The 19,473-nt window shown below is 38.7% G+C and overlaps 1 protein-coding gene across 1 annotated transcript; it reads right to left on the bottom strand.

Annotated features, from left to right (window-relative positions):
- Positions 1-4,129: 4,129 nt before the first annotated feature.
- AKIRIN2 (akirin 2) lies at positions 4,130-19,219 on the bottom strand. Its single transcript, XM_029962761.1, has 5 exons — positions 19,109-19,219; positions 9,320-9,463; positions 8,584-8,733; positions 4,805-4,876; positions 4,130-4,502 (listed from the first exon to the last, which is right to left on the bottom strand). Exons 2-5 carry the CDS (start codon positions 9,423-9,425, stop codon positions 4,492-4,494), a joined length of 339 nt encoding a protein of 112 aa, XP_029818621.1. The 5' UTR covers positions 9,426-9,463; positions 19,109-19,219; the 3' UTR covers positions 4,130-4,491.
- Between the last annotated feature and the right edge of the window lie 254 nt (positions 19,220-19,473).

The following is a 19,473-nucleotide window of genomic DNA, read 5'->3' as shown; positions in this document are numbered from 1 at the left end:
ACCAGATCTCACTAGAAGGGGGGAAGTCCTATTACAAGAACCAGTAACTTACCAGGCTGTTTCCCCAGGAATCTATATAAGATAGGTCAGGCTTGTTTTAAAACACCTTCAGAGAGGGTAGGAGTATTTTCCAGTTGCTCTAATTGCAGACACAGCAACACATCCTGCTGTGCTTAAGGGAGGGCCTGGTTCTAAATGGTGCCAGTTAGTTAGGAGAAGGAGGCTGAGTTTATCAGCCTTTATACTGCCTGAACATACACCCTGGGAAACAACTATGAAAACTCAAAGTGTTGAGTTTTTAGCATCTCAGTGGAGCACTTCTAAAAGTTCCACGAAGACACAGGGGTAAAGAATTCCACTGTTCTTCCCTGCAAAGAACCAAGCTCAGGGACCTGTCTCGTAGCATTCTTTGTGTGTGAGGCTCTCCAGCAGCAGAGAGGAAAGCGAGCTGTTTCAGCAGAGGGGAACACTGAACAGCCCGTCCTGAACCTCACCCATTTATCTTGCAAAGGAACTTGACAAATGAAAGAGAGCAGCACCAAATGTCTCTCTGATGTGCAAGAGGACAGGGAGCCACGACCTCTGCTGCACAGCTGTCCCCTGCCACCTCCCCTCTGCTAACCTCACACTAGCTAACTTTCACACCCCTGGCGGGTAAAACATTCAGAAATAAAGAGAAGCCAGCCTCAACAGTGTGTGGCCTTTAATCCCCAAATGTGCAGGCAACATCACATTAAAACAGTAAAATTAATAGTTATTGGCTGTTTCTTCCCTTTAACTAATAACATAAATTTTTAAGGTTAAAGTCACATTTGCTGTGCTACATATGGTTTCTCAGGATCAAATCTTTAATTCTGTACTTGCCACTTAAGGCTGCAAGATGTATAAAGATGTATAAAGACATGTATATTCAATAAAATTATGTAGGAAGTACTGTGTAATTTCATTTTCTTCAGCAAAGAGGGTAGGAAGATTGAACAGTTAAAAACACAAACCTAAGAAAAGAGATCATAAATTTAATTTAGTTTGCCTCTCTTTCTTCAGATGCAGGACTTTGTAGTCAAGAGTCCTACCTGCCAGGAAAGACCTTAGCATCACTGAATCTGAAACCAACATCAGTAACAGCTTAGACAACCTCACGTATCTTCACTGAAATACAGACACAGGAGATTTCAAGTGCAGAATTAAAGGTTAGTTTCTACAACTGTCTGCATAGTAAAAACATGTTCTGCAGATATTCCACAAAACTTCCACTGTCTGCAATGTTCACTGAAAACAGAGGACAAAAAAAAAGTGCCAATGTCTGCAGTAGCTCTGAAACTGTAACAGCATAAAGGTTCTGAACTGCTAACTGTATCATATTCTTAGGTAGCCACATCTTGCAACAAAACTACTGCCAAAAATCAGACCTGAATGCAAGTTAACACTTGTTTTGTTTTCAAACTCTTTCTCTACTGTTATAGATGCTGTTCTTTGACACCTCTACACTACTGCACTATTGGTTTCAAACATAAACTTCATAGTTTTTCTTTTATCTCAGAGCCAACAACAGTAATAAATTACAAGAATATGCCAGGTGCCTGTAAAAGCCATTCATTCTCACAGTTTTCACCCCTGAGAATGACTTACAATGCAGAGGTCATGAGCATAAACTCTTAATACTTCACCAGCCTCAGTTTTTTCCTCCCCACTGTGGAATAGGAGAGCTTAAATCCTTTCCAATTCCCAACTCAGGAATGGAGAGTGCACTTTCATGAAACAGAGTTTCTTAAAAGAACCTGCTACTGGTCGTGCTGCTCAAGAGTACATAGGCAAATCTCAAACATCAGCACACAAGATTGCTTGAAACTCCTTCCTTTGCAACCTTGAAAAATGCTGAAGCATCTTATGGTTCCATGCTCTCACATCTAGACACAAAAATCAACACACAAGATGTACATGCTGCTTTTTTAAGTGCACAATAACTGAGATCTGCTCGAAATTTACACATCACTACCTCAAAAACAGGCTAACCAAGATCTTTGGTTTCACTCTGTTAAATTGCAATTGACTGTCCTCAGTTTGCCTGGCTTTTGGCTAGACTACAGTTACATAGAAATTGCAAAAATATTCTAAATGTGGTCACCACAAAGGGTAGTGCCTAGAACTGAGTAGTTATTGAATTGTACCCATTTCTACTTGAATCAAAAGCCTTTGAAAAGGCTCTCCAAGGCAGGTTTATTTTCAAGCACCAGCCTGCTCCTCACAGCACCCCAATTTTCCTAATTTTTTTCAACAGTCATCAAGCTGCCAATCATTTTCCTACTGAAGAATGTCACTTGTTAGAACAAGCCTTTCATGTGTAATTCATCAAATCAGATACTGATGCCGAGATTAGGAAAAGGAGCCAGTTTATAGTCCAAGACAGAACAAGCAGCATGTTAAAAAGTGAAATTTTTTGAAGAATGCAACCTCGTTTTCAAAACAGGCACAAATTAGGCATACCACAGCTGTGATGCATGGTAGCATGGTATTTAATATGCCAGAAGACTGCTTATTATGCATCAACTTGGAATAGCACAGGAGTGGCTGGGTACTAACACAGGAGATACAGGAGATGATCGGGATGCTGGAATTTGCATGGTGGTCTACCTAGAAGCAGTGGTTTTCCTGGCTTGGGCAACTTAACAATAAAAGGGTTGGACTTGATCTCAGAGGTCCCTTCCAACCTGGCTGATTCTATGATAAGGAGATCAAAAAGTGAGAAGAAAGAGGAAGGGGACTGAAGGCTTCAAGGCAGACAACAGAAATTACAACCCTTGATAGTTTTGTTTTTATCTTCAGTGACAGAAGGCCAGAGAGGAGAGTGTAGCAGAGATTTCTCATTTCTGACATTGTGGGGAAAAAAAGTAGAAATTATCCAAATATTTTGGTAAGAGGTTTCAGGAAACAGCAGAAAATACTCTGATACTGTGGCAATATGCCCGACTTTGAACCTGTAATCTTGCTCAGTGAAAAAGTTCACTAAGAACCAGAGCTCATCACATGGCTTCTCTGATACCATAAGCATCAGCAAGAATCAATTACTGAGTCTTTCTACCAGCTGAAGCTGCAATTACAATTCAACTTAAACTCCTCTGTTAACTTGAAATGGGACAGAGATCCATCCCAGAGCAGACTTCCACTTAACAAGAAGCTGACAGGAAGTTAGAGAAGACAGCGGTTTATAAATCAAAGGATTACTTTGAAACTGCTTTAAAGTTCCCAAAGCAGGTAACTCAAATCCTTTGGTAGCAATACTTCTACCCCACAGCACACAGATCCAGACTTGCCTCGTAGAACTTAGCAGCAATTCATGCTGAGACTCAGCACTGCCCAGACAGCAGCAGCCAGCACGACAGAGCAGTCTGCAAACAGCTGAGTGTGTCCAACAACAAACTCTTCAGCCCTGAATAGAGATTACACACCTTTAGCTCTTGCTACACAGTTCCAGCCTGCAGTGCATGTGCCCACTCTATCTTATGAACAAATTTCCTTTGATGTGTCATTTAAATCTGAAGGAAGGCAAATGCAGCTGTTTGAGTCAGCTGCAGCAAGTTACATCAACAGTTTCTTGTCAGTTCTGTACCAAACATGCTTCCACAAGAAGAAACAATACAGCCAATCTAAGGAAGATTTCTTTGCCTCTGAAGAATGACCTGAGATTTTCATCCACCTCCTTCTCCTGATCTAAAACTGACCCACCCACTATTGCTAGTAAATAAAGTTTTCATTTAAACACTCAGATTTAAGTTTATTCATACACAGCAAAAGTTCCACCTGCATATTAAAAAAAACAGATTAGAAGTAAATGTTTTATTCTTCCAACTAAATTCCAGTACTACAAGGGCAGTAAAACAATGATACACTGAAAAATTGCAGCAATAAACATTTGTTAAAGACTGATAGAATAAATAAAAACTACAAAAATGAGAAATCATATAAACCCATTCTTAACCCCCAAAAAAGTCATGGAATACAGAAATGCCCTCCTTCACTATTTCACAGGCAGTACTGTGGGCTATTTGCTTAAAATTGTCCTGGGATTACATTCTAACTTAACTGTGATTACAGCTTTGTTGTAGTGCACAGTTATGAAAACCACACTAACTTCAGTCAGAAGTGTCATTCTACATTTTTATTTACACAACCAGTGAAGGGCAACTTCTAGAACACCAGCTTTAATCCTTTACTTTTTCAAACTTATTAACATAAGAAGCCAAATCGTAATGATACAGCAAATGAGGCCACTGGTATTATTACAGGTAGCAAAGGTCCACATCCAGGTGGTACTGACATCAGGGAGCACTCCAAAACCAGTTGCTGCATAAGAGTGGTTGCCACTGACAAAAGCTTGAAATAACCTGTGTTCACAGGGGGAAAAAATATGGCATTGCTGCAAGTCTTTACTGGGACAGCTTGCAACAATAAAACAGGGTGTATAGGGCAGCCCACATATGCAGAAAGTGTGATTCATGAAACATCTGGAAAGAGAAAAAACAAGAGTTAATGACAGAGGTAACAAATGCCAGCTCATTGCAAACCTGCTGTGGCAGTATCAAAACCCAGCAGGCTATGGGAGACAGTTCTACATGTTTTACATGTTTTAAAAACAAGCTCATTTTCTCTCACACCTTCCTTTCAACCTCAGTCTTCCATATTATCCATTTCCAAGTATTTTACCTTAGGGCCTAGCTGAAGCTTAACAACAAACAACGGCCATTTAAATTATTGAACATTTGGTAATTCAATGCTGCTGCAGGGACCAAAAGAAACAGATACTCACAACTGGCAGGCTGTTCTCCATATCGTCGCATGATCTGGTCATGCGTGAACTTCACAAATGCGTCATATTGTTCTGCAAGGACAAAGCATTAGAAGTGCATTAAGTTTAACTCAAGCTGAAAAATATTCGGGGCTAATTTTTATACACAGAAATCATACAAAGTTATACACACACCCACTACTAGTCATTTTAAGTGACATTACACAGTTCATCGCTGTCATTTCCTTCTTATCCCCCAGAACAACAATGCAGCACGTCCCCTTAATTAAAAGACTTCCCCTTACAAACTTCTGTAATGAGGAGGACAGCAACATGCTTGAAGAGAATTATGCTGCACGTAAACAAAGACCTCAATATACCTAACTCCTGCTAATGTCACACACTGTATTTTGAAGTAATGAAGTGTGCCCATTTCACAGATCCATAACGGAGGCAGAGTAGCTACAGTGAACATGGCATTAAGGTCAGTGTTAGGGTTGGAAACAATTTCTCTGCTCCTATCACTACCAGATGTAAGAAAGTTAATTCAATGAAATGGAAACACAGAAGTGCAGGAAAGGGATTTGCTACAGAGTTAGAAATTCTTTTTTGGTGACCACCAGAAAAATCAAAAGCAAACGAGAAACTAAAAGGATGAAATGCTAAGTGACTAACACCAAGTAATTGCAAGCACAAAAGCAGCTACTATAGGAGACACATAGTTGACTATGGACTGCATGAAAACAGCTACTGTGCCATCTGAAATGAAATTTAGATATGAAACGTACTAATTTGGCTTTGAACTAAGCTCTCTTATTTCCCAGAAAGGTTATTCTTTCTATACACGCATACATACAAATACATTTGCAGTATTTTATTCAGTTTTAATATTGCACTCATCAGCAGGATACACCTTTCAGAATTAGGAAATTGAACAAGGAGAGTAATATCTACCAGATGCCGCTCCTCTCCATTCCCCTTCCTCCCTTGTGGAAAAATACATGTGCAGCAATGTGGGGTGTTCTGAGAAAAGGGCAAGGTCAAAGAAGGCAATCTTGAACCAAAAATGCAGTTAGATTTGTAGTGGTTCCTAGTCCCACAGGTTTGCCCCATTAAAGTTCCCATCCTCTTGCAGGGATGAGCTTCACCTTTGAAGTAAACAGGGTATCAGTAATCAGCAAGTAGTGCAGCAGCAGCCCAAAGTATGGACTGGACCCAAAGATCTAAGGACATTCATCCCTGACCAAGGGGGCCCACAGTCACAGCAGCCAGTTCCCCTCTGCCCACAAGCAGGACCTGTTTCACTGCAGTTCCAACCAACGGCTTTTCAGCAGCCCTGCAAAGACTGTAGCCAAACAACAAAGTAACACAAGGAGCAGATCGAAGGACCTGTTGCCCAGAAACCATTCCAAAAAATAACAGCAACTAGAACTTTTCCTAAAAGTATGTGTTAAAGGCCAAATATGAGCTTGCAAACTTCCTTCTTTAAAGCTGTATGTCAACATACACAGCTGCTTTGTAACATCAACTTTGTTTGAACTATGGCTTTGCAAATTTTAAAAAATCCAGTTACTAAAAAGCCCCTTTCTTGTGGCATTCAGATTCAGAAGTTAAGCAATCCAAAGGTAATAGCAACCTACAATGAACAATTTGAAAATTTAAGTGAACGCTGGTAAAGATACTTATGTCACTGTCATCCTGTATCATATACATCCTATTTCAAGTCAAAAGCTGGCTAAATGACATGTACACAAATATGATTACTGTAGTCTTCACCTCAACCTTTAATATGAAAGGCTGTTTTTCACAAATTCTAGAAAACCTTTCTAGTCAGTCTTTCATTTAGCCCCTTGCAAGCCCAAGTTCATGCTAACACAGCAGTTTCAGGTAACAGAAGCAGGAAGGGAAATTAGGGCATTACAGTGATCTGAGTTTTCCATTTACCAAATGCTCATTCTGCATGAAAAGCAACTCTGCTCACAAAGAACATGGGAAAAGAAAAGAATAGGCAGTACCTGGCTAACTACCTACACAACAACTGTGATTCAGAAAGGAATAAAGGAAGTGTCTGAATGTACACGTTCAGTTAAGTCCCTTGAAAGAAGCTATTCAACTGAGATTTATTATGGAATTTCCAGTTAATTTCCATTGATTTCACTGAGAATCTCCTTACTGAACAAAGTTTAGAAAAGCATATAACCATTCTGTCAGGAGACAACTACAACTGGCCTTCTATGTAAGGAATTTCTAAATTCTTTTGGCAGTCTCTTTCTAAATTCCCATATAATGCTGAAAATGTATTATTGGCCTCGTATATGAGATGCAGTAACGTGATCTTCCTAATTGCCCTTGGTACAAGTAAACCCAACTCACCTCACTAAACCACAACTCCCCAGATGGAATTCAATCCCCTCCTTTCCCAAAACCAAAAATGACAATGCTCCCTTTGGGACTGAAAGATGGAGCACATATAAGGAACTTGACAGAAGGATTTCCTGCTTGTAAAGAACTACAAGTTGGTACTCTGAAAGCGTCTGAAACAAATGTAAATCTATCTGGCCTTCAAATGGTTATGATCAGTGCTAAATGAAATACTTCTAAGAGAATACAAGAACTAACCTAATTCCTAACAAACACAAATTAGGAGAAAAAAGTTCTGCAGTCCTAATTCATCAGTTTGAAGCAGGTTAAAAAGAAAAACACAGAAATAGAACATTAGGCCCACAGCAACAGAAGTATTCAGGACTCAAGTTGTAAATAGATGTAGATTTACAAAAGACTTAGAACTATAGGAATTTCTTACACAGAAATGGCAGATCAGCAAGCACAGAACATGAACTGAATCTCAGGTGCAGAGACAATACTATCACAGGCAACCCACAATCCAGACACAGGTCTGGTGACTTTCAGCACAGGAATGCCTGTAGAAGGCTTTATTCACACACCTGAAGAGATCAGAAAACTTTAATTCTGATGTGTTTTCAGGTGGGAAGCAGAACAGCTGTAGGTACTCAAACACAAGTCTGCTGCTGAATGGTGCACTCAGATGCTCATTATAATCACACTAAATATTAAATTAGATACCAGATCATACTGTGAAGGCACCTACTCTGAATGCACCAGAATTTAGGTGCTCAAATGCCAGCAAGAGGCTTAGAAGTAGAGGACTTCAAAAACTGAAGAAAGGTCATATTTACAATGCTGACATTAACATGATCCTTTTGGAAAGATAAGCTGGCATCAGGTGCCAAAAATTTCAGCTGAATGGTGTGAAATACAACAATTCAACATGGCACATCAGAAATGCAGTTAAACTGACTCTCAGGCAGATATCAGACACTGCTGGCAGCAGTGTAATGTTAATACCGGGAAGAGAAAGGGAAATCTTAGGTACTGTCATCTTGCCAAATTCCAGAAAAAAGAAGTCAGTTCCCAAGCAGGGAAAAAAATCCAAAACACAAGAAGTTCTTCACAAAGAGCTCTTAGGGCAGTAGAATACAAAGTCCTTCTGGGAAAAAAAAATGAGGAGGAAACGATCAACTCAGCCATGATAGCAAGAGAAAGTTCTAACTGAAATAAAACCACTATTTTCACTGATTAGTAATACCCAGGAGTCATAGTTTCTATCCAAAGCAGCACAGACCAAAAAAAAGGAGTAAACATTGTTTTTTCCATTCTGCATGTAACCCCATTCCTTAATAAGATAGGTCAGGAAAAAAAAAAATATTGTGTCACAAAAATAAGAAAAAGTTTTAAGCTTCCAAACTCACTTTAACACATCATTCTGAATTGTAAGATACCTGCAAGTTTTGTGGTCAAAATTTCTTCATACTCTTCACGGATTTTCTCTTCACGTTCTTTCAGCAAACGTTCACAGATCATTCCAACTTGTCTGAGAGTAAAGAGGGGCTGTTCTTTTTTCAATGGTGATGATGCTGCAGATGAAGTACCTAAGATTAAATATTTGGGCACAACAATTTACAAGTAGATCAGAATCATTTTTATAATCAGTTTTCTTCACATCCTTTACATTAAAGGAAGTTTACAAAATATCTGGAGAAATCTTTCTCTGCTACTTGAAACTCCTAATTACTATTAAAGTAGAACTGGACACTCAAAAGGAACATATCTGCAATGGACAACAAGCACAACTATCAAAACACCAAGAGTGTTACACAAACACTATGAACACCATTTATATGGGAGTTGCCATGTACAAATTTAAGCTTCTATTTTATATAAAAATTACAGTACAGTATCACAGTACAGTATATTAGTGCAATGATAGCTGCTTTGCAAAAGCCTATTACAATATCAGGGACAGGGTATGCAGGACAGTCTCTTGAAAACAAATGCCAGCTTTACATCCTACCGATTCTTAAAATGAGAAGCTACCATCTTCCAGATCAATGCTAGTATTGACAAAAAAAGGCAGCAGTAACTGGTGAGAATGTGCCATAAACCACCAAGTAACTAGAAAAAATTATTTACACAGAGTCTAAAAACACACAGAATTACACGGAATTTTCTGGGTACCTGGCAAAGCTGGTCCAGTAAGGAGAAATGCATGTGGCTGTGCATCAGTAGAACAACAAGGATCTGTCTGCTGGAAGCTATTTTCTAAATGTCTTCTCTTCTGCATGCGTTTGTACTCCTGTTTTATGTTGTACAGAATTTGTTCTAAAAAGAAAAAAGAAAAAAACCCTAAAATAGTTATATGTCACCATTTTGCTTGATTTTCACTCAGACACCAAAATGCTGTAAGCAAATAACAGATGACAAAAGAGAGACTCTTACAACATGGTCTGCAAAACCCACTGTGTTTTTTTCAAGACATATACAATTAAACTACTTACAAGAAATGTTAACCCAGACTTTTTTCACCAGGAAAATACCAGCAAAAACACTGTTAGTTAAGGTCAAGTATTGGTGCCAGAGTACTGCTAACAAAAATGAATGGCATCCTAAAATTTAGGAGCTATCAACTATACAATACACAAGGATAAAAATTAGGCTATAAAACTTATACTGGTATTAATAATCTTCCCTTCATACATTTAATTTGCAACCATCTTTCTCCCCCACACAAGGTTTATCACTCATACACTTAACAGTAACAACAGACTCTAGAATAAAACATCCACATGAAATACCATTCCACTCTGTAGGTTTAGTGGCCTACAGGCAGCACAGTGAAGAAGAAGAAAACACAATTTAGACAACATGCAAAGAGCACCTACCACTTAAAATATCAAAGAATTGGAAACTACAGGCAAAACACAGAAGCCTTCCACAACATTTCTGACAGCCTCAGATCTATCTAAATAAACATAATGGATGGATCAATAGTCTCTTTTAAAGGAGTGTGGCAATATGTAGTCCAGCACTTGATTACACTAAATGAAATACAGCACATTATTCTAATAACATCATCTCCACTATAGAATGACAAGGGAAAATGCAATCCCTGCAATGGAACTACCAATCCCGTGTGCCTTCTCCCTGAAATTCCATGTACCAAACGACTCTCAGGTGCATTAGTGGCCTTAACTGCATATCCTCTAGCAATGTAAAATATTAAAGAAAAAAAAAGTATTTTTCTATTTTTTAAGGAGACCTACCCACAAAGAGGCTTCTAAAAACTCTCTTTATGAGAATTCTTAGTTTTAAATGCTCAAATACAAAAAAAAAAATCCCTACCAGACTGGCTTTTACTCAGACTTCTAAAGTTTTTGGCAAAGATAGCTTTCCAAAACTCACATACATACAAATCCACGTGATCACGTCAAAGTTGCAAAGGACTCCACTCAGAACCTTCCTATTTCTGTTCTGCATTTTGCCAATACAAAATTCTCAACCAATTTTCACGTCTGTGATCCCTACACTACTGAGGTTCCATATCTGATCATTTTCTAGTAAGCAACCATGTGATGCAAGTGACTTCAGCTACCAGCTTATTCAGTCAGTGGCTGAAGCCTCTAGTAGGCCAAGCAGAAGCAAACGCTGGACAATTCTTAGCTCAGATGTTTAAATATTGGCGTAGTTCTTCAATTCTGCAAGTCAGTCTAGAGGCTTTTGATTTACAAAAAGAAAGAAAATTGTTTCCAGTCAACAGGAATACCAGCATTTTCAGCAAAGGAGCTTCTTGGATTTTGTCCATTGATTAAAGCCTTTATACCTTTTCAGTCCAGTGTCTGAAGCTGTACAATTTTCAGCTCCCTTAGATGAGGTCAATAACTTGGTTCAAAGAAGCAGCAAATGCAGAAGACATAAAAAGGAAACACAGCAGGAAAGTTGAAAACTAAGCAAGTGGGGAGAAAAGTACTTGAGGGGGCTTAAGGATTCCTATTTTTTGTAGGACAAGATACATACACTGCAGCATGGTACAGAAATATATAAATCGTGTTAAACCACGATGGACTCAGGCTTCCAAAATTAAACAGAATCCCATCTAGAGTTTGTGAGAGGCACACACACATCAGTCAGAGAATGGCCCTGCAACATTTTTACTCAATGACATTATGGTGGTAAAATAATACTCCTCAAAATCAAGTGCTGTTATCGCTAAAGTGATTCTGCATAATTTTGAGAGAGAACCAAACTAGCTCATAAGACCACATCTGTCCTAAAGCACGTCTACACTATGGGAAACACGACTGCACACATTCACACTGTATTTGCATTAACTGAAAAATGTAACAGACCAAGTCCATCCTTCACTACGACTACTTCGTCTTGGGCATACTTTACAAATCCCACATGAAAAATATCAGCCAAATTTCAAGGGTAACAACTTGAATAAAAATCTTCTCTACAGCTCTCCTTTGTATTACCTTTTTGCAGAAACATTCTCAGACCACATTAACCACCAACATCATGGAGGACAAAAAAAGTAAACAGACTGGTCAACTGAGAAAACAGCAAGAGTTAAATCAACAATCATCAGCCAGGTTTCCTCCAGTCCTAATAACCCTAGAAATTAAACAGGCAATAATTTAGAGAAAATGTTAAAATACCAGCCAAAATAGAAGGAGTAAAAGCAACGAGGTGGGGAGTAGGGAAACAGGGAGAGGCAGCAAAGAATTTAGGTACTGACTTTGGGAAAAAAGTAACAACTAGGATAGAAAATGAAGATTTGTGCACCAAAGACACATTATTCTATTCCAGATTATACTGAATTTCGGACAAAGAAGTCTCTTTTGTTACAGCAGTTTCATCTTTTAATTTGGCAACACTTTTTAATTTGCCACCTTCGAATTTAGCTCCGAAAATCAAAAACCGCAAAAAACGCCATGACAGATACATTGGGAGATCCCTGTCCTGACAAAATCACTTTGACAGTTTGCATTACTATGACTTCAGGTGAAGGTAGAGAACTAAGCACAGTGAGATAGAGGAAGAGACTATTTCATGAACATGACACTGACTACATCGCAAACAGCAACCAGGAGAAAAAAGCCTGAAATGTTAAGGCCTGGCTGAACACTTGTTTGGCACGTACATAACCTAGTTTGGTGAACGATATTCCTCTACTCAGACAAATTTAGGAGATGTGGCGCAACATTGCTCAGTACAGAGAACTGGACTACAAGTTGTACTCAGTGCCTTGCTGATAGTAGGCAAGGTGACTGTGAGAATGACTCGTCTCATGCCTTTCTGATTTAAAAAAATCGAGATTAACAGTCAAGAAACACAAGTTTAACGTAGCACCAAACTTTCAATAACTTCTCACATAACTGATCAGACTAGGAATGCTTCAAATAAAGCAGGCACATTTTTGCACCAGCAAAGACTGAGTAGACATTTTTATTAACTTACAGTGGCATAAAATCTTTGACTTTAAAGAAAATGGCTTCACTGTGAATTGAAATGTAAGACTGCAAATATTTATGACTCATTTTAAATGAAAATCTGAATGCTAAATTAAAATAATCTAGTACAGTAAGAAAAGTTGTTTAAGTGCACTAAGATACTTCTGTCATTTTCAGTTCTGCCTCATAAATCCACAAAAATATGTGGAAAATGTTTTTATAGCATCTCAGCACCTGAGAGAAGCCATGAAATATTAAGGCAGTGCAAGCCAGACAATACCTACATAGCAGACATCTAACTGGAAAGACCTTTAAAGCTCTGGCCCAGTTAAACAAAGCTTAGAGTTAGCAGATCCAACCTAGTTTTGCTTCCAGAAAACCTTCCTGCCTTTTTTAAGTTCAGTTTCTTAACCTCTCTTACTTCCAATTAGCTCTGACTATTCCCTCTGCAGTTGACAACTGAATTAAAATGTGCATTTAACTGGTGTCAAACACAGGACAGGTTGTTTTATGTGTTCCTCAACGCAGAGGCCCAAACTGTCCTTTACAACAATGACATGCATTTTAATTAACAAATTATTTTATATAAAAAACTAGAATCTTAAAGTACACCCGTTAAAGAAAATCTGGTTTATGTGAGTTTCTCTAGGACCATAAAATTGAAGTGAGAACTTGAATCCCATATTACAACTTATTAGGTATTTTAAAGAAATACTTTCATCCATCTTATAGGTGCTAAAGTTCAAATCAAACGTTGTAGATCATACAGTGATTTCATCTGAGGTGACAAAAGGAATATATTTAATATGATCAAACAGACATCTCTGTGGCCTATCCTCAGTTTCTTTTAAATTTCAATTTATCCCCTCTACTCAGTGTTTCCTACTGGGGTTAGAGATGCCTCTGAAGGCACAGAGCTATTTAGCAGGGAAGACCAGGCAGAGGTGCTATAAGTGAAAATGAGACTTGCTGAATCTAGGGTATCAGTAAGAAAAAGCCACACTGCTAACGCACTGAAATGAATTAGTACTTCATAAATAACATTTCAAATTCAAGATGACTACGACTCTCTGCCAGCTTCTTATACCACCTTCTCCTCCTTCAGGTCCAAGGCTAAGATAAAGAATGATAAACCAAAAATGCTAGTGTGTCACTGTAACCTCTGAAGGGATTCAGTCAAATATACCTCAATACAATTAAATGCATGGACACTTTTTTTATCTGGAGCTGTGTGCTGAGACCATAAAGCTCAGTACACAGGTTCCTGAAATACTGCATTAAGAAAGACAGTTTTCACACCAATTTTCTTTCAGAACTTGAGATGCAACTCAGAGAAGAAAGATTTCCTAATGAAGAGAGGATGAAACATCAAGGGGGCAAATCAGAGTCCAAGTCTGACATCTGAAATATGTTCTGTCATACTAATGGATTACAAAGCCAAATATTCATTTCCAAGGAGTAATGAAGTCTTCTAACTTCCTTTAATTCATGATAAAAAGTCAAGTTAATCTTTTCCAAAATTCTGTTATCTACTTCCTTCATCCTGACCTATAATTACCTAGAAATTATGTACAAAGGAAACAGCAGAGCAACATGAAAAGGTAACAAGGCAAACAATTATTTTCTCCATTTTAATAACTGCTTATCAACTGTGTAGGTGCTGATTGTTCCCCTGAAGGATTTTTCTTCTTTTAGCCTGATTTTTGAACTAGCAATCTCTCATCTCAGTTTCTGGCTTCTCTCATTTAGCTGAAGGAAAATTCAGCAAAACACACAGGAAGGTGACTCAATAGGCTGAAATCAGAGTAGCAGTTTTCCTGGCCTGAAATGGAATCTTAAGCTCAGGTTTCAGTTTGCATTGTCAGTATTCGACATATGTATTCCAACTTGAACCATGCCTGAGATTTCTTCTGAGTAATAATCAAATGCTATCCTGATGTCAACAGCATGCATCTTTAGGGATTTCAGCTTCTGTTAAAGCAAAACTGCTCCACTGACCCTAGTTCAAATTTATGTATAACATTTCCATTAGGCCTTCGCCCTTATTCAACATCTAGGTGATGCTACCATAAGCCTAGTTTTGGTCTCTCTACCAGACTGACACAGAATGTCAATTTTAAGATGCCAGCTTCCCCTAGGGGCAGCACTGCAGCAGAGCAATAGGTAACAGTATTCCCCACTTTTTTCTACCTACTTAACCAAGGAATTCACAGGCACAGACAGGCATTACAACCCAGCTAGTCCTCTTACTCACTTTGGTCACACTGATGTGACCATTTTACTCCACTGATGTTTCTTAATTAGGCATGGTCTATTAAGACTCCAGTAACAGAATGTATACTTTTGGAAACCATGCTCACCTCAGAGGAGCATGCTGCAAGCCCAAAAGAACACTGATAAAGGGTACACAGTGACACTTCACAGCCACTGCTATAGCTACACAATGGACAGGAGCAGCTCACAATGGACTCTGGGGCACAGAGTAGACTTCCTCTCGAGATCCAATTACTTAGGGTTTCAGGCTGACGAAGGTTCTGGTTCTCCCACAACAAGCTGGATGCTCACATATGCATTAGCTCATTCTGCAAATGTGTTATTTCAGGAAATCCCAGTTCTCCTGATCAAGGGGTTGAGGAATGAAAAATAAATCAAGCAATGCAAAATGTATTAGACACAGCAATTAGATCTTTCCCTTCACATAAAAAATTGTCACATTGCATTTATCAGACTTGCCACTGAAACAAAAAACTGCTTCAACATTTTATGACACCTACAACCAAGGATATTTAATATTTATAGTCACCACTATAGGCATCTATGCAGAAATTTCTCATATAAACTAAATTATCAAGTCCATTATGTGACTTTTTTTAAGGGGTGGGAATGTTTTGTTTTTTAAAATCCTAATGATTTCTGCAATACTGGAGCACAATGAGAAATCTGGCATCTCACCAAGATAATTTAGCAATAAATACACATGTGGATAAATGTTAACAAAACAGAAATTAAGCAGAAAGATGCAGCACTACTATGTCACATTCCAAAGCCCTTAGATCTGTTCTTTAAAAGCCAAACCTGTGCTTGGCCACTGCCTGACCAAGTTTGAGACAGAAGTACTTCTGTTTGCTCAAGAGGGCAACTCAAAGGTCATAGGAGGACAGCTTATAGGGAAGACTAACGGTTCTTCCTATTCAAAGGGCAAAGTAATTTTCTTGCATTAACTTTGAAAATGTGTGTCAATTATGTCAATTTTTTCCAGACTATTCTCTGAAAGAAAAAGGTATATGTTAAAGGCAAATTCATCTACCTTCTGTTTGTAAAGAGTCCCTCCTGAGAGAGGGACTCTCACAACCAACTCCCTTTGCAATCTGTAACTAGCCTTAAAGCAGTAAATACCAATTAGGCACACTCATTACTAAGTACTGCATAAATTCAATAGTTTCCACATTCTGTCAAACTTTTGACATTATCTCTGCTTGGATTTCGACCAGTGACCTGAGTTGAAGGCCTGTTCTCAAAAGCTCCACCCACTGCAATTTTTGGTTTGCAACATTAGTTAGTTGCTGGGGAAGTGTCAAGGCAGATGAATGTTTCAGATGGAGGAAAACCTGCACGTGCAAAAGTCTGTGGATTTTTAAGTGATTTCATGAACAGCTTTTAACTACAATATTCTTGTATAAAGTTCTACTGGCAAGTTAAACTGATTTTGGATGGAGTGTGGAAAAAGAGCTACCGATCTCAGTTTGTCTTTACAGTTACTATGTACCAGGAATTAGGAGATTTAAATCCCTAAGGTCAACACTCTCTCTCCCTTACACCCCCCACCCCATTTCTTTGGACTGTATCTGCCACTGTAGCTTCAACCTCAGAAATATCCAGACATGCAGGCTTTTAACAACTGACTTGCCTCTGAATTTAAAAAATGTCAGTGTAGTTTTTTCTTTTCTTTCTCCCCACTTCCAAACATAATCTTTCATCATGGTAAAACTGAAAACAAGGGTTCCAAAACATCCAGCAGAGAACAGAAAAAAATAGTACTGCCACTGCTTTCTCCCTTCACCCTCTAGAATTCATTTAACAGCTTTGAACAGCAGCCTTCTGACTTCAGAGGAAACCCAACAAGTGTAATGCATTATTCACAGGCATCCAGACCCAACTGCAGTTTTTCTGATTATACAGAACAGTCTCATTTATAGGTAGAACTCACATGAAACTAAAACTCATCTGTAGTATTCAAGCAGTAGAAAAATTCTTAGAGGAGCCACTCTTTCAAAACTAAACCCATTTTATGCCAGGCAGGTATGTTCTGCACTGCTTATAGTGAACACAGTTTTAAAAACACCATTCTACATGCAAACAATGGTATTCAAAAATTAGCAAACATACTTAGAGTATGCTCAAGCCAGTAAGCACAATTCCATTTGGCTGCCAAATTCACCGACAAACTGGAAGTGACCTAACAGCTGTTCAAATAACCAAAAAATATTAAAACATTCTCACAAGAGATAAATTTCATCTTGAGTAAGCCTACCCTCTCTCAAACAGACGTACTGGTTATTTGTCTATGACCACTCTATACAGGCAGCTGTTTTCTCATCTGACTCAGTTCTTAGCACACCCCTCAATCAATCTGTATTCTACTTCTAGATAATTCTTTTTTGAAATAATGAACGATGTAGTAAGAAATCCTGGTGTTGATACAGTTTCCACTGGTTGAAGTTAAACACCAGCAGAACAGAACAGAAGAGAAATGTTTATGGGTGAACTTAAAGTATAAGCATCAGGTTTTATATCCAGAGCTCTGATTTCATATGACCCCTACTTTTCATTAGACAAAATTCAGATAGACATTTTTTAAGTGCTAGAAATCTAAGCATTATAGTAACAGATTGAGAAAACCGTAAGTGAAGTCAACTGAATTCTGGCTATTGTTAACAAATTTCCCAACGCAAAACGGTGACTCAGTTGGGAACACTTTTCAAGTCAGACTGGAATTCTTCTCACACAGAGCAAGATTCATCTAACCCTAATGTAGACGTCTGAATGCTTACATGGTCACAAACTCAGTTTGCAGTCACTGGAAAGCAATACATATTTCTGCAGCACACTTTGCCTCAGCCTTAATCAGAGCTCTAGAATAAACCATCTGTTTCTTCCAACTAACTATCAAGAAAACTACAAACTATTAGGTCAGACATACATTTACAAAGTTAGATGAGATGAATCCCACATAATCTTTCAAGTGTCCCCTTTAAAATGATACACTCTGGTTTGCTCACAAATGGTTGAAATGAAATACAGACAATGTGGTAATAACCCCAAATTCAGCTGAAGGTAAAAACTAAGTAAGCTGATTAACAGACACATTTTTACCAGCACGGTTTATTTATAGATTTGTTTTTCCTGTAACATAAACCAAAGAGAGAGTTTTTAAGCCAAATCCATGCAAACATGCACAATTTATAAATGCTTCAAGCACTGTAAGAAACATTTTGATTTACTGTCCTTCCTTCTTCATTATATTATACAAATGGCTTACATAAAATACATCCTTGTCTGTACAGAATCACCTTTTCACACAGATTACTACCTGCACCTCTGATTTTCTCAGGAGATAATGAGACCTGTATATGCTCAATTTCAGTAACATTTCGATTTCTTAAGCCCTTCAGAATCATTAAGATAGGAGCTTAGGTATTACCTCAAATACTGCTGTAGGTTGTCTCTACTAAAAATCTTATTGATTTGTCTCCTTTCCGCAATATATATTTACTGGCCAGATGATATTTATATTAAATATTCATAACCTAAGCTCTTCAAATCCTAAAGAAACAAGCCAAAAGAAATCCTTGCAAAGAAGCAACACTTATCCTCTAAATTAATTCTGATTTTAAACATCTCAAAGTACATGTAATGCCTCACTGTATCAGGGAGTGCCATCCATCACAACTCTCATCTCAGACCGCTGACTCATTCAAGATCTTTTCCTAGAGGTTCAAAAAAAAATCAAGGCACTGATGCCAAGTTTAACTCTGTATGTCCAGTATACATTTCCTCCACAGCAATTTTTTTGTTATTTTATTAAAACCTGTAAAAAAATGCATTCTACGATATAGTTTTCAAACCAAGAATAACCACTGTCCTATGTGGAGGAGATGGCAATTTGAAAACCCACTCAAACTTACTGCCTGGTAATCTGGAGCCAACTTTTGTTATAAAAGAGTACCGAATGCAACGGTGGAAGGAATTCTGCTGCAACAACTGCAGAGGGCTTATTTCCCCTGCACACAAAGGACACGGATGCATCCATACCTCGGCGCTACAGCCGCTCATGGCCGCGAGCTGCACCGTCCCTGAGTGCATTGCTGGAAGCTGCCCACTGGACTAACCATAGCACGGGCCAATCAATCCCGAGTGCCCAGCCAAGATTCATTCCTTTCCCTTTCTTCTCTCCCTACTCGCTGCTAAGAAGAACTCGGTTGATTTTTAATTGACAACCCTTACACAAGCAGACCTGGAGCTTTAAGGGCTGCGACTGACTCATCTCTCGCAGGTTAAGAATGTAAAAGGGTTTCGTTCTTGCCCCGCGTCTCCCAGACGAGGAGAACGCCCGATTCCATTTTATCTGCCCTAAAGGCAACTCTCACCCTTGCACACAACCGCCTTCAACGCTCGGTTTTCCTATGGAACTTTAAGGATGCCATAGAACGGGTCAGCCGGGACGGTGGCCCGCATTAAGGGGCTGGGAGCAGAATCACCCCTTTGTTTTATCCGCTTTTCCCTTTTCCCACTGGTGTTTTGCGGGTGATGGATGACAGGCCGCCCTCCAGCTCCTTCCCTCCCCCCACGATATCTGAGCAACGGGAGGAGGAGGTGCCG

This window comes from Manacus vitellinus, unplaced genomic scaffold (assembly GCF_001715985.3).
Source record: "Manacus vitellinus isolate BGI_N305 unplaced genomic scaffold, ASM171598v3 scaffold_4_pilon, whole genome shotgun sequence".
Taxonomy (NCBI): domain Eukaryota; kingdom Metazoa; phylum Chordata; class Aves; order Passeriformes; family Pipridae; genus Manacus; species Manacus vitellinus.
Note: the sequence above shows the minus strand (reverse complement) of the source record. Positions and strands in the feature narration are given on the sequence as shown.